Raw genomic sequence first — 15,798 nt, forward strand, 5'->3', positions numbered from 1 at the left:
TATATTTCTCTAAAAACAACTTTATTTATATAAAAAAATTGGCATGCTTGTTCTTTCATGCATTCATTCAAATACTTAGAGAGCACCTATGCATCTAGCACTAGACTAGGGACTGATAAACCCTGGACATTGCAGAAAGTGAAAACATCCAAGTTAGTTTGTTTTCCAAAAGCTAAGATGTGACAAGGAGGAAAAAGTAGCAGATACTTTTAACAATAATAATAAGTTTAAGTATATAATCTCAAAGAAAATTAGATTCCCCTTAAGGGTTCCCATAAACCATCATTTTATGTCTGAGAGATATCAAATAACAAAAAAGACAAGATAAATTTCAAAAGAAAATGTATCAGTAAAGTATTACAGGGTTAGACAGTATTTTTTTAAGATGTGTTTAGCCCACGGGAGGATTACCCTTCAAGCTACAGATAATCTGATAGTAGTACCTAAAAAATGATATAACTAATATCAGAACTCAACTCTTGGCTTTGGAGAACAAAAGTTGCCATGGTATTGTCAAAAATGATGACATTAATAGTGACAGAGAAGGCATAATAAAGCCTCTTTATGACCCAACTTCTGATTTTCTGTACTTTCTGTCCCCTATATTACCTTCTGTCTCCACATTCCACTCTCAGTGCTGGAAAAAAATTAGGCAATTACACAAATGGGATATCCCAACAAAAAAATGAGTTTTTCAACCTCAGCTAACTTCTTTTGTTTATGGATGTGCTTACTCTGTATGTTGACCACAGCACTTGGTTTATACCTCTCTATGCAAATATCCACACATATCCTCTCTTGTGCATTAGAACTATGACCTTACTCCACTAATTTAACCAGAAGAATGAAACACTGGCACGAATCTTCAAATTTTGTATCTTTACCATAGAAATTATTATTTTTAGCTAAATAGACTCTAACATGATATAGCTTCAATTTTATAGAAAATATAAAATCTCTTTCTCTTCCAGGAGGAGGGGAGCAGCCTCCCCAGATGACACAGAAATGCGGGTCTCTCTAAGACCCTGACCGGCAAGACAATCTCCCTTGAAGTTGAGCCCAGTGACACCAATAAGTACAGCAAAGCTAAAATCAAGACAAGGGGAGCATCCCGCCTGTCCCGCACTCTTTTTTGCAGCAAGCAGCTGGAGGACGGCTGCACCCTCTCAGACTACAACATTCAGAAAGAGTCCACCCAGCACTTGGTGCTCATCTGTGGGGAAGGCATCATCGAGCCCCACCTCCACCAGCCCACCCGTAAGTACAACTGTGCCAAGACGATCTGCCACAAGCATCACACCCGCCTGCATCCCTGTGCTGTAAACTGCTGCAAGAAGACGTGCAGCCAAACCAACAACCTACACTGCAAGGAAACCATTAATAAAGCCCATCCATCGCCTCCTGGGCCAGGCAGGACAGCCTTCTGCCTCAAACCCATGGCCCTGGGGCCTCAATAAAGTTTCCCTTTCAGTGACTGGGGAATAAAAGAAAAGAAAATACATAAGGTAGAATAACAATTGAACATCAAAGCCAAAGGGAGAAAGAAGGGAAAGAACACTGACACCCTCCACGGGGAGGAGCTGTGTTCCGATGAAGAACTGGCCCTCACTCAAGTCAGTGTCACCAAAGCATTGTGGCGTGGTAACTGGCAAACCGTAAAGGGACACAGCAGTGAAACGCTGCCTTCTGTTTTACTTGAGACCATGAAGAAACTGAGCCGCTTTTTCTTCATTAAAGTTTTCTACATTAACTTTAAGAAAAATGAGTAAGTTCTACACTTAAACCTACTCACGTTCTTTACTCCTACATCTAAGGAAACACAAAAGTGTCCTTCCTCCTTTCCAAGGCTTACCTTTCTGTCTGTATACATGATCCTGTTTAGTTTCTCCCATTAATATATTTCTAATCCTTACCCTTCTGCCTCTAGACAAGCTCAGATTTTACAAAAAGAAATAAAGATCTTTCTATTCTCTGAAGACTCTCTCTCTTAATTTACAGTCCAACTCCAAAAGAGAGTAATCTTCCTGCAGCAAAACTTGCTCATTTCCAATCCGGTTTCTAACTTTCCCACTCTGTCGCAACAGTTCACCTAGCCCAGTATTATTTCCCCCGAAGGGATCTGAAGCAGTTCCCAGTATCGCACTCCACAGTCATAAAACCTTCACCTCTGACTACTGTTTCACAGATGCTTCCTCTGTCTCCCCCTATTTCCAAACACAGACATGACCACTCCCCTTCCGTGACTCCATTCACTTTCACCCCATCAACTAAAGCTTCTTTTTTTACTTTGTATTTCTATCCCCAACCAAATCCATGGTTACAAATAACTTCAGCGGAGTAGGCCAAAGCCAGTGTTCTTAAGCATTCCCACAACTAGCTGCTATCCTTGCTTTTTAGTCCCACAACTACTTCAGGACCTCGCTCCCTCCTGGCTGGGATGCTGTACAAAGTTGGTCCCAAAATAACCTTCCTAATGACTAGCTATATTTATTTCTTACCTCTGTTGCAGACTTCAGTGGCTCTCCTTTTCCTTTACCACTGAATTAAGTGTAATTAGATTATTCACACAAAAAAATAATTTACCACACTTTTCATATACTGAAAATACCAAACTAGACAAAATTATCTACTTCATAAATAACTATATGGTGTACTCCTGTGCCTTTGTTGATTTTTTTTTCCTCTACCTACAAATTTCTCCCATACCTATCCCAACTCTTGGAGCTTTGTATGCCAAAGAAAATTAAGGTTGCAAATGATATTAAGATTGAGAATCTACTGACATTAAAATAGGGGAGTATCCTGTATTATTCAGGTACTCCCGGTGAATCACAACATAATCACTTACAAGAAAAAAAGTCAGAATCAGAGGGAGATGTGACTATGGAAGATACAAAGAAATACAACGTTGCTGGCTCTGAAGATGGCAGAAGGAACCCACAAGCAAAAAATGTGTATAGCCTATATATGCCAAAAAAAAAAAAAAAAAAAGCAAGTAAACAGATTTCTCCCCAATATCCTTGATTTTAGCATAGTAAGACAGGTATTAAGACTTCTGACCTCCCAAACTGTAAGAGGAACATTTTCAAATATGTATTTCAGGTAGTTAATAATCAAAACATGGTTTATATCTTGGGCAATATCTACTATAACCCTATTGAAAAAACAGTCTAAAATGATAAGCATGTTAACCATTCCCCACAATAAAATACTGTGTTTTTTTTTAAAGATCTTAATCACGGGCATAGCTGAAAATGAAATACATGTTTATTACCAAAAAGAAGTTAGAGTAATATCAATCAAAGACATAAAACTTTCCTGCAAATGTAAGTATAATTTGTATACAGGGAACATTTTAGAGGGGACTATAATCACATGCTTCAGAGCTTTTTGATTTTTCTTTCCCATGAAAATATATAACTACTTTTCTATGGCACATATCCAGAAAAAAAAAACACAAAACACGGAATTCCTGGAGTACACTGAGTATTTAATGAGTAAGTTTGAGAGCAGCTCACCCAGTATTGATGGAAATGATCTCTATCAGCGGATTCTTCCTAATCTTTGGCAGGTCCAGCGGTGCCCCCGCCAGCCGCTTCCCATTACCCTTTTTCTGGCCCAGCAGCCTCACAGAGTGACCTTCAAACAAAGCACAGACACAGACATCATCGTGAGTCACACAATTTCACTGTAATTTACTGCGGCTCTCAACAAATGTGTTAATATTTGCATTTAACTTTTTTTTATGGAGGGGGAAAAAAAACCACAGGAGAAGATGTGATCATTGAACTTAAGAAATACTGCCAAACGGTAAAACAACTCTGTTCGTGCCCTAGAGTCAAAAATGTTTTGCTTTTAATATTGTCACATTTTACTGCAAAGATAAGAGAAACAGAAATATCCTGAAAATGTCTTTCCACAAGCTGTAAATGCTCGCTAGGATAGACCAGATATTCATGTGAAGCAGAGGGGGCTCACTTGGGCACCAGGCCTGCTGGCCAGTTTTTCACTACAGGAAAAAAATATGCAAAAGCAGATTATCTGCTCAAAGCAAATAGTAACTCAAAGAAGAATAGTAAATCAAAGTGGAAATTAGAAAAAAATAACAACTTCAGTACAGCTAAAGAAATCATCAGCAAGATGAATAGGAACCCACTGGATGGGAGAATATTTTCACTAATGAAACATCTGACAAGGGTTTAATCTCCAAAATATACAAAGAATTAATACAAATAAATGCCAGAAAGACAAATAATCCAATTAAGAAATGGGCAAAAGATCTGAATAGACACTTCTCCAAACAGGACATACAGATGGCCCATAGACATAAGAAAAAAATGCTCAACATCACTAGCCATTAGAGGGACACATTAAAACCTCAATGAGATATCACCTTATACCTGTCAGAATGACTATCATCAATAAATCAACAAGCAAGAGTTTGGGGGTTAGGGGGGTATATGGGAAAAAGGAAACCCTAGTGCACTGTTGGTGGGAATGCAGGCTGGTACAGCCACTGTGGAAAACAAGAAGGAATATCCTTACAAAATTAAAAATGGCTCCCTTTTGACCCAGCAATTCCACTTCTGGGAATACAACCCAAGGATCCCAAAATGTCAATACAAAAAAATATAGGTACCCCTATGTTTATAGCAGCGCTATTTACAATAGCCAAGATTTGGAAACACCCTGAAGTGCCCATCAGTAGGTGAGTAGATAAAAAAAGCTGTGGTTCATTTATACAATGGAATACTAGGCAGCAGCAGAAAAGAAGAAACTCTTTACATTTTGCAACAGCATGGATGGAACTACAGAAAAATATGCTAAATGAATTAAGCCAATCAGTGAAAGAAAAATACCACATGATCTCACTTACACGTGGAATCTAATGAACACAATAAACTGATGAACAAAATAGTAACAGAAGCATAGATATATAAAAGAGAATGAAAACTGCTGGAAAGGTGGGGATACAGGATGAAAGATGGTGAAGGGATTAACCAAAGAACATTTATGCACAACTCACAGACACAGACAACATGGGGATTGGCCAGGGGTGGGGAGAGAGTGGGTCCGGATAGAGGCTGGGATGGAGAAAAAAGGCAGGAACAACTTTAACAGCATAAATAATAAAAATAAAACACAAAGAAATGCAGAGTTAACTGTGGATCTCCGGGAAGGTGTTAGAATATGCAACACACCATAAATATTTTAATGGTAGAATTCTTTTTTATTTCAGACCTATTAACATCTCTGGAAATAGTTAGGAAATGCTTTCTTATGCCATAATGTACTAAAGTTAGAAAATACAGATCTATTGAGGATGATTTAGAAAATACCAAAGAGCACAAACAGTAATGAAATCACCATTCTCTGCCACTAGAACCGATCACCTCTGTATGCACATATGTATTTACATATTGGTGTGTCAATCAACTTCTTTAGTACTCTAACCTGTAAAATGCTGATAGAAAACAGAATTTTACCCAATTATTAAAGGATCAGAAAACCCAGCTTATATCTGAAGTGAAAGCAACACTCCTTTATCATCTTCTCCTAGACTTGAAGACAACTGGGCCTGCTCAGAAGGCCATACTGAGGTAGGTTCTAGTCACAGGCAGCAAGGCTTGGGGGTCCTCGGTCTGCTGACTCCGGTATCAGTTGTTTGCACCATTTCTTTCTTCTCCTTTAGTAATAATATTCTTTGGTGATAAGCCCTTTTACTAGTGATCTCAACCACAATTTCTTCCAAAAAGCTTTGTTACATGCTTCATCAATCTAAGGGGATTGGCACATGAATGCAGATAAGGGCATCAGCCTTTGAAACTGAAAGTTGAGCTGAGCGCCTTAAGGAGCTGAGCTATTCTTAGACAATTGGGAAAAACTCTCCAATTCCTACTGCCTTGTTTTCTGAAGCCACCCACGTTTTTTAGTTACTTTGTATCCCTACAACTGATCTTCTTTTTCCTCAAACCAGCCACAGATGACTAAATCCAAGACACTCTAAATTGCACTGATTTTACTACTTGTATTGCATTTATATCTGGGAACTACATTTTTAAAGGAATGCTGTGAATACGAGTGATTTCTGAAAGTTAGCATAATCATTAAACTGAGGTGGGAGCATGGACTCTGATCCCACAGAGCCTGTCCCAGGGATGGGCACAAACAAAATGGAGTTGTCCCAGAAAATTTCTCTCTTTGCCAGGAGAGGGGAAAGGGCTCTTCCTTCTAGTGGAGAAGCCAACCCGAACCCCTTTTTCCAAAGGCTTTTATTGAAAAAGTGATCAATGGAGCTAGATAACAGGAATATACAGGTAATCTCATTACATCAGCATGTTAATGTTCACAGAGAATAGATGTTGAGGAAAACAAATGGCAGGAACACACCAATTTACCTGGGTCCATCTTCATGGTCTGAGACGGGATGAGTAAACATGAAGGCGTAAACATAAGGGCGCCAAAGGATTTAGGGTCAGGGTCTGTGAATAATGTAAATTTCCTTCCCAGCATGAGCTGGTTATCATAGCTTTTGAAGGAACAACAAGGCATCCTTTAAGGAATTGACTTCTAGGCCTGATTTCCGCTGGGAACCGCCCGATCCAGTTTACAGCTGTCTCCAGTATTGTTTCAGGCCTGAGCCAGGTGCAGGGAGGGCAAGGTGGCCAGGATATAAGGAGACTTCTTTCAGATAAAATGAGGACCCCGGCCATATCAAAGCCAAGCCGAGGGGTGCAGGTCTTTTGCCCTTTCTCCATGTTTTCCAAGTTTTTCCCTGATGCCCACGCAGCTGTGCCTGTCTTAGGTTGCCCCTTCCATCGAGGGGTCTTACCGCCATTGACCAACCAGCCATCCTCCAGGGCCAAGCAGGGGGATGTGAGGGAGGCAGGGGCTGTGCCCCTGCCAAGGAGCCAGATTTCATCTCCTCAGTGGCCTGTTTTCCCAAGGCCTCCTTGCTTAGCTCCAGCCTTGGGGCCCTCTCGCCTGTCGGTGGGGCTACAGTTCCTGAAACCTGACAGGGCATTTCCCAACAATTAAATGACAAAGTATTTCTAAAAAGTAAAAAAAATTAAAAATAAAATTTAAAAACAACTTTAGGACTGGGTTTTTAAAAGGAAATATTTTTAATTTATTTTATTAAAAACATTACAAAAGAAAATTAGCCCATTTCTAAAGCCATTAAAATTTTTATACTTTTAAAATTCTGAATTAACTGTAAGTTGTAGAATAGATGGAAAAATGGTACAAAGAACTCCCTCCTCTTTAGAGTCCCCAATTATTTTCTATGTTTACTTTGTCATTTGCAAATTATACACATATTTTTATAACTTTACTAAGGTATATCCTATAAAATTCACCCATTGTTAATAAACAATTCAATTACTTAAGTAAACTTACACAGCTGTGCAATCATCACAAAAACCCAGTTTTAGAACATTTCTATCACCCCTAAAATTCCCTCAAGTTTATTTATAGTCTACCCCTGCTCCCACACCAAATATACCACACTTCATTAATCTGTTGACCAGATGATGCCATTTGGATTGTTCCCAATTAATACCTATCATAATAATGTTTCTATGAAGATTTGCATATAGGTCTTCATGTGGATATGTGTTTCATTTCTATCAGATTCCTAAAAATGGAATCACTGGGTCATGTGGTAAATTTCTATTAACATTACAAGAAAAAACTGTTTTTTCAAACTGGTGATACCATTTCATATCACAACAAGCAATGTATGAAGGTTTCTCCACATTGCTACTAAGATCTCGTATTGTAACGTTTTTGACCACAGACATTCTCATGGGTGTGTAGTGGTATATTATTGTAGTTTGAATAAATATGCATAATGGCTTATGATGCTGAGTAACTTTTCATGTGATTATTAACCAACTGTAATGTCCTGTTTGGCAAAATTCTGTGACAGTTAATTTTATGTGTCAACTTGACAGAGCCACAGAATCCCCGGACCTTCAACCAAGTATTATTTTGAGTGGATCTGTGATGAGACAAACATTTGAATCAGTACACTAAGTAAAGCAAATTACTCTCCCTAACACTGGTGAGCCTTACCCAATCAATCGAAGGCCTGAACAGAACAAAAAGGCTGAGCAGAAGGGAACTCCTCCTGCCTGACCTTAGAGCTGGCTAGATGGTCTCTTCCAGCCTTTGGAGTCAAACTGAAATACCAGCTCTTCTTAGTTCTCATGCCTGCCCAGTTGCAGACTAGTGTTAACACCGACAGCTCTCCTGGTTCTCTGCCTTTAGAACTCGGACTGAAACTACACATCAGCTCTCCCAGGTCTTCAGCTTGCTGAATTTAGACCTTGGATAATTCTCAGCCTCCATAATGGCATGAGCCAATTTCTTATAATACATCTTTTTATAGAAACACACAAACATAACTGGTTCTGCTTCTCACTGAAAAAAAATCTACTCCAGTATTTTGCCAGTATTTTAATTGGAATAGCTGTCTTATTACCAAGCTATAAGAATTCTTTATATATTCTGCTTCTTAAAAATTATATGATTTGAAAACATTTTCTATCAGTCTATGACTTAGTTTCACTTTCATGGTAATGCCTTTTGAAAAGTAAATGTTTGTCAATTAAATGAAGTTCAAGTTATCAATTTTGTCTTTTATATCTCATGCTTTTGCTGTTATAGTTAAGAACTCTTTGCCTAAACCAAGGGCACAAAGATTGTTCCTGCATTTTCTTTTAGAAGTGTTCCTATTTTAGCTTTTATACTTAGGTCTAGGATCCTCTTTGTTACTTTTCATGTATAGTTTAGTTTTTAAGTTCATTTTTTCCATATGTATGTTCAATTGTCCAAGTGCCATTTCTTTCTCCTCTTCTTCCTTTGTGCTATTTGTCATCACACATATTAATATGTAGTTGTATAAACCCCAAAATATACTGCTATAATTATTGTTTTATACAGCTGTTATGTTTTTAAATGTGAAAAATAAATATTTATAGAGTATATTTACCCACATAATTACCATTTCTAGCACTCTTCATTTTCTCCTGAGAATTCAAGTCATCACTTGGTACCACTTCCTTTCTGTCTGAAGAGCTTTTAGTATTTCTTGTAAAGGAAATTTTATAGCAACAAATTGTTTATTTGGGAATGTTCTTATTTTGCCTCATTTGTGAAGGATACTTTTGCTGGATGTAGAGTTGTTGGTTGAGTTTTTTTCTTTGAGCACTGAGTATATCATTCCACTGCCTTTGACCTCTCTTGCTTCTGATGAGAAGCCAATTATTAATCTTAACGCTGTTTCCCGGCACATAAAGTGTCACTTCTTTCTTATGCTTCCAAAAGTTTCTCTTTCAATAGTTTAAGTATGATGCGTCTAGGTATGGATCTCTGTGACTTTCCTACATGCAATTCATGTATATTTTTGCATCCGTAATGTTCTTCATCGTTTGGGAAGTTTTTATCCAGTACTCTTCTTGGGAGGGAGGGGCACTTTTTCTGTGTGCTCTCCTTCTGCGACTCCCATGACACACTTGTTGATGTGCTAAATGTTGTCCCATAGCTCTCTGAGGTCCTGGTCATGTTCTGGTTTTCAGATTAGTTAATTTTCTACTGGTCTGTCCTCAAATTTACTGATTTCTTTCTTCTGCCATCTCAAATCTGCGAATGACCCTCTACAACTGTACATTTCAGTTACTATATTTTTAGCTCTAGATTTCTGCTGGTTCTTTTTCATAATTTCTATCTTTTTGTAATTTTGTACTAAAGTCACTGTCAACATTCTTTCTTTAAGGGGCTAAGCATGTTTCACGTAGTGCTTGGAAGTCTTTACCAAATCCAACAATTTTGATAACTCTAAGGCAATTTGTACTGACTGCATTTTTTTCCCCTAAATATGGTTATATTTTGTTTCTTCGCATGTATCATAAGACTTTGTTGAATACTAGACATTTTAGTTAATATATTGTACAAATCTTAATTCAGATTTCCCCACCCACCCTAAAGGTGGTTGTTCTTATTTAGAAGCTTACCTGGACTATATCTATGAAGACTATCTCTCCATAATATGAATGATCATTGATGTCTCTTCTTAGTTTGGTTCTGTTTGGTTTTTCCTCTAAGCATGACTTACCAAGGGTTTAACTCTTTATCTGCATAGCTTTTTGTTAAGCAAGCCTTTTCACACATTTGTTCAACACCTTTATCAGTAAGATTTCTCCTATCTGCTGATGGATCTGTGTATGAGCTGGTAAAGGCATTCAAAGTTAGGGCCATTTTAAAGACTGCTCCAACTCTGACTTTCTCCTGGGCTTTCCTGGTTCCTCTCCCACCTCCTCTGAATGTGCACAGGCTCCAGGAGGCAGATAAATGCGAATGGACTGGGCCAACTCCAATCTCTGCTGTGCATGTGCATACCTCCAGTCAACTTCCAGTCTGTGGAGACTTACATCAAGCTTCCTATCACTGTCTCACTGCCTTTCCAGAAGTCCCTGTTACATGCCTGGCTAGTCTACCTGCCCACTCTGTGCCAATCAGGGCCACAACCACAGGGGAGCAGAACCACCACCCTCCCTGTCGTTTGCCATCAAAATCTCCACTTTGACAGTTCTCCAAATCAACTGAGCTGTCTTGGGAGCAGCAGTAAAGCTGCTGGCTTTCATAGCCTGCTCTGCCCTGTCGAACATCCTTGCTCTCAGGGCTGAGGAAGGAAAGTGGGAGTAGCCCAAGGAACAAATGCTACAGGCTCACATTGTTCCCATTCAAGGTTCAGTTGTTTTTAAAAAGAAACATTTCTCAATTTGCTGACTGCTTTTACTTGATTTCTAGACTGCTGAAATAGTTTGTTTTTAACCATTTGTCCAGCTTTATCACTGCTTGTAAAGATTTGCTGACCTCCTCACTCAATCATGCCACAAACAAATCAAAGCCACTTTTTTAAAAGCAGTTATTTAAAATCACTTCAAATATGTGATTATTACAGATATAAGATTCTAAGCAATTATATACATTTCATCACCCCTCATTTCAGAAAGACACATTGCTTAAACATCTCCTATACAGATTTTCATGACCAGAAGTAATAAAACCATCAGTCATAGCCTTTTGCACTAATCACTTTAATAAGAAACATTACATACTTCATTCATTCTGAAAATTCTTGCTCTAATGTAGAAACATAGCTCGAGTCAAGCAAGCATTTGGCATACCAGACTTCACAGATTTTTGAGATAACTTGAACTCTTCAATCAAAAGTCCAGTTAATGAAGAGGTGAGCAAGATTGGCATGATAACATAATAGTTCTCTGAGAAATGCCAAAAGTTCAATAATGACTATGCGAAGGCATGTTATTTTCATACTAGCATGAGACAAATTTCATTATATCCTGCTGAGACTTCAGTAATATGCAGCCTGCACTAATAACATTTGATAAATTATTCATCTTCACTATCTACATGCAAATAAAGGAACATATCTCTGCCTAATAATATAATGAGTTATTTTCCAATCCAATGATTCATTAAAAAGTGGCAGACCTAATGATAGTGTCTGTTTTTTTACAAAGACTGAAAATATAGTACACACTAAAGACAAAGTAGGAAATAATATAGAAGTCCCTCATTATATCTAGCCAACAATGAAAGAAATTCAAGCAATCACAGAACAATTATCTTAAAAAAAAAAGAACTAGCAGAATAAAACTTTCTTTGTTATATAAAAAAATGTTATGTTATTAATGAATATTACTCCCAATAAATTTAATATATATAGATAAAAATTATTTTTCCAAATAGAATTCGTTTCAAATTAACTTCTTAACTCTACAGACCACAGAATAAAGATATATACTAAAATGATTACCTATTATATGTGCAGTTATCAATATCATTACCATCTAAAACAAACTCAAATTTGACAGAATACAGAATAAAACTGAAGGAGATGTCTTCAAGATGGCATGTTTTGGGGAAGCAAAGGAAAGGAAATAAGGAATGAGGAAGAGGAAAACATGCTGAGGGAGTAAAGATGTAAAAGTGAAAAGAAAAATTTTTTGTAGCCAGTTTTTGCTAAAAACGAACATGCTGTATTTATGAAGGGACCGTGAAGCAAGGACCACAGTTATATGCACATATTTCTTCTTTGTTTGGTCCCTTCTGTTTAGCCACTGATGCCTAGCGCTGTGATGAAAAATGAATGGCTCCTCTATGAATACTGATTTATTTTGTGACTACTATGAATTTTGTCGTCCTTTGTGGCTAGATTGAAGAGAAAGAGAGGAAAAAAAGAAACCGGAACAACAGAGTTTGAAAGAAAAAAAGAGTGAAAATACCAGTTTTTACATAACTTCAATTGCACATAGTAAGAAATTAAAGGAGGTATTATTAATAGAACAGATGGGAAGAAAGATGCTTAGTATGACCAGATCAATGGATAATAACACAAGACCACTGAGGAGACAGGAATAAAGATGTAAAGTGATTTAAATAGAGATATGTAATTTTAATACAAGGGAGAAGAAAGAAAATTGCCTTATATATAGAATGGAACATACTCAAACATTATATTTATGATATCTTTTTATCTTTTTCATTTTAAATGTAAATTCACATTTCATCTCCTCTAAATAATGGTCAAATGTGTCTCAGTGGTTTTATAATCATCTTAATAAGCATCTCTTTAAGTTGTTACTTACAAGTGTCATAAAAACTTCAGCCCTTTTAAAACAAATTTAATTTTGAGCCTGAGGCTTTCAGCACTTATTTATAAATCAGCTTCAAAAACCTGACCCTGAGCTGGTTTTCACATTTGATCTAATCCACTGAAGAATGTTAGTAAACCATTTCATTAGCTAAAACAAGTATATATTACAAAATTTTGAACCAAAAGCTAGTTTTTAATATAATTTACTATTATATGCATATATAATATATGCATATTATATATGCATGTTATATATATATAATATGCATATAATAGTAAATTCATAACACTGAATTCATAACACTGAAATACCTATGTGAAAGAAAAATGAGCCAGTTAGTTATGTTTTGTACAATAATTTCTCTACTAGTTGTATCAATAGTCAATGTGTTTATGGATGTTCAAGAGCAAAAGTCTCTTTTCCAAATCCTACAGTGCCCACCAAATTGAACATTACTAGAGCTGAGGAAAAACATCCCATCCACATCTAGAAAGCCTAGTCTGTGAATAGGTCAGGAAGTCAATTATAATGCTCATTCATAAATAGAAAAGAACTAACACCTAAAATATAAGCACATACATTCAGTGACAGAAATAAAACTACCTACAAAGTATGTATTTATTAATTATGTTTCTACACACAAACCAATCTGTCCTCCTTTGGTTTCCACAGCTAAAGTGCTTTGTACAAATTAACTCTGGAATACTGCAGAAGCAGCAGTGATCTGGCAACTTGGACTTCTATTTTTTTAGTTTTTTCCCTTTAATTTTTTTTTCTTTCCTAAAGGCGCTATAAACAGCGAGACTCCCCTTCACCACCCTCTTCCTCCCAGCTGATTCTAATGGCCATTCGTTGTTTCCTTACTGTGTGACTGCCCACCTCCCGCCACCACCAGAGAGGCCTCAGGCCAAGTTTCCTTGGTCTCTTACTAACTGCCTTCTCTTCACACAATTTCAGTTCTGTTAAGGCCACATTCAAAAGCCCTGTCTGAACCCTGAACTCTGGGTCAGCCTGCTGGAAAACTTCTAGCAAAGCAATCTAACACGGTGCTGGGGTCTGGAGGCGGAGGGCAGGAGAAGACTGGAAGAAAATTCCATCAAGAAGCAAAAAGAACAACCACATGGCAGATAACAACTCTCACTTGAGTAAATTCAGTCACATCAATTTGAGTATTATTTAAGATTAGAAAGGAATGCTCAGTTAATCTGTTCTTTCTACAAAATGCTTGGAGTTACTACTGAACATAGCCTTCACAGGCAATTTTAACTACTTAATTACAAAGAAAAAAAAAATGTAGCTAGGAGTTTGTCTCCACTCCATTCAGCATCATCCCTCCTGTGTGGGCACCTCTCACAAAAGCAAGTGTTCTCCGAAATTCAAACGGAAGTGTGACCCTCCCTTGAAATATTTTCATTTTAAAAGAAGAAAGCAAAGGAAAACTAAGAAATTGGGTTAAATCACAAGTCTAGAATTTTATGGGAAATGCTAGAATTGACTCAAAAACACAAGGTCATTACAATTCAACCACCAATTTTAGCTAGGAAGATTTCATTGAGTATTAAGAATTTAAATGTTAACTAGAACAATGATACGTAGAAAAGATAATAAAATAAGGAAAAGATGTTAAGATTCGTTGTCCAAAAAGATAGAATTCAAAGCATGATTCAAAGCGTTAAGACAGCCAGCAAGTTACCAGAGTGCATTTCCAGAGTTTAACAAAGCATGAGGAACCCAACATCTTGCCTGATGGTCAGGTGGGCTGGCAAGGAAGCTAAGATAGGGTCACAAAACAGAGTTTAAATCCCTAGAAGTTTAAGGATTATTTAATATCAAAACTCTTGTTGCACAAAAACACGTTCTACATTATAACTATAATGATGTGAAATTTATGTATGATCCAGAACTCTGAAAGATGGAAAGTTGAAACATTTGTTAAAATAAACATCCTTAGGCATTTTTTCCTTCCACTTACACAGCATTGCTGGTACAACTAATAATGGCAATTATTTTAAAGTCATCATATTAAACAAAGGCTAGATATAACAAATAATCTGCATATTAAACAAAGGTTATATATAACAAATAATGTACATAAGTAAATGTTTTCTTACCCTAATGGAGACATCTTCTGGAAACAAACTACTAACTAGAAGCATTTAATTTTATGTTCTAATTACATCTTTTATAAGCAGATATACTTTTTATGACTATGGGAGATGTGTGTAGTGCTAATTTATTTTTCCAAATCTATTATCAAGTGTACATCAAAATACTCAAAAGTCAAAGCAGTACCATCAATACCTCCACATGAGTGCTGACCCTTAAAAGAACTCCTCAGGTCCTTAGCTGCCTTGCTATGACAGGCATTCTTGAATTCTAAATTTGTTAGGTAGCTCCAAGGCTTCAGTGATTATAGCAAAAAGGCTATGTACGCTTCAGCTGCAGTATGTAAAGCATCCATGGCAGCAATAAAGAACTTAATCATTGCTCATGCTCAAGGCTATATTCCCAAAATTACTGCACCAGGTGATGAAAGTAGAGTTTACAGACCTTACAACAGATCACATTCAAGCTGCTAGAACATAGCTCTAAAATGCAAGACGTATAGAAGTAATAAGCCACTGAACTTTTAAAAACTGAAGCTCAAATTCCCACTTTAAATCAGGAATGAAAATTTCAAGTTTCCTCCTGCTATTATTCAACTCAAGCCACCATAAGGTGTGACAGAAGAGAGATGGGAAACAGAAAGTTAGAGAGTTGTCGCATCTATGGATCTTAAAAAAATGCCTGTCTGTCCTTCTTGAGTTTCATTTCATCACAACGATAAACTGAACATATCTGCACCTCAGGCAGTTCAAAGGCAATCTAACTAGAAGGAGATTAGGGAAGAGGACATCTGGAGCTTACCTGTTGGCTTTAAATTCACACTCTCTCATATACGTTCTACCACTGCCCTTCTATAGAAATGGCAACAACAAAATCAGTGTAGAAATGTTTAAGAAAAACAGAAGAGATGAACAGTTGATATCATAACACAATACATTAATGCATATGCGTAACTGAAACAAGTTTCATAATACTATAGATGAGCTTTAAAATGGTGTATGAAATA

At 37.0% G+C, this 15,798-nt stretch overlaps 1 protein-coding gene across 5 annotated transcripts in view; it reads right to left on the reverse strand.

Annotated features, from left to right (window-relative positions):
• The window catches only part of CDKAL1 (CDK5 regulatory subunit associated protein 1 like 1), a 609,813-nt gene that overhangs the window by 380,648 nt on the left and 213,367 nt on the right, over positions 1-15,798 (reverse strand). For all 5 annotated transcript variants that reach the window (XM_054592196.1, XM_054592193.1, XM_054592194.1 and 2 more), the window contains one exon: positions 3,519-3,639. In XM_054592196.1, the coding sequence (XP_054448171.1) occupies positions 3,519-3,639 (121 nt within the window). The remainder of the gene's footprint in view (positions 1-3,518; positions 3,640-15,798) is intronic.

This window comes from Pteronotus mesoamericanus, unplaced genomic scaffold (genome assembly GCF_021234165.1).
Source record: "Pteronotus mesoamericanus isolate MK-2021 breed Mesoamerican mustached bat unplaced genomic scaffold, CSHL_Meso_final scaffold_31, whole genome shotgun sequence".
Classification (NCBI taxonomy): domain Eukaryota; kingdom Metazoa; phylum Chordata; class Mammalia; order Chiroptera; family Mormoopidae; genus Pteronotus; species Pteronotus mesoamericanus.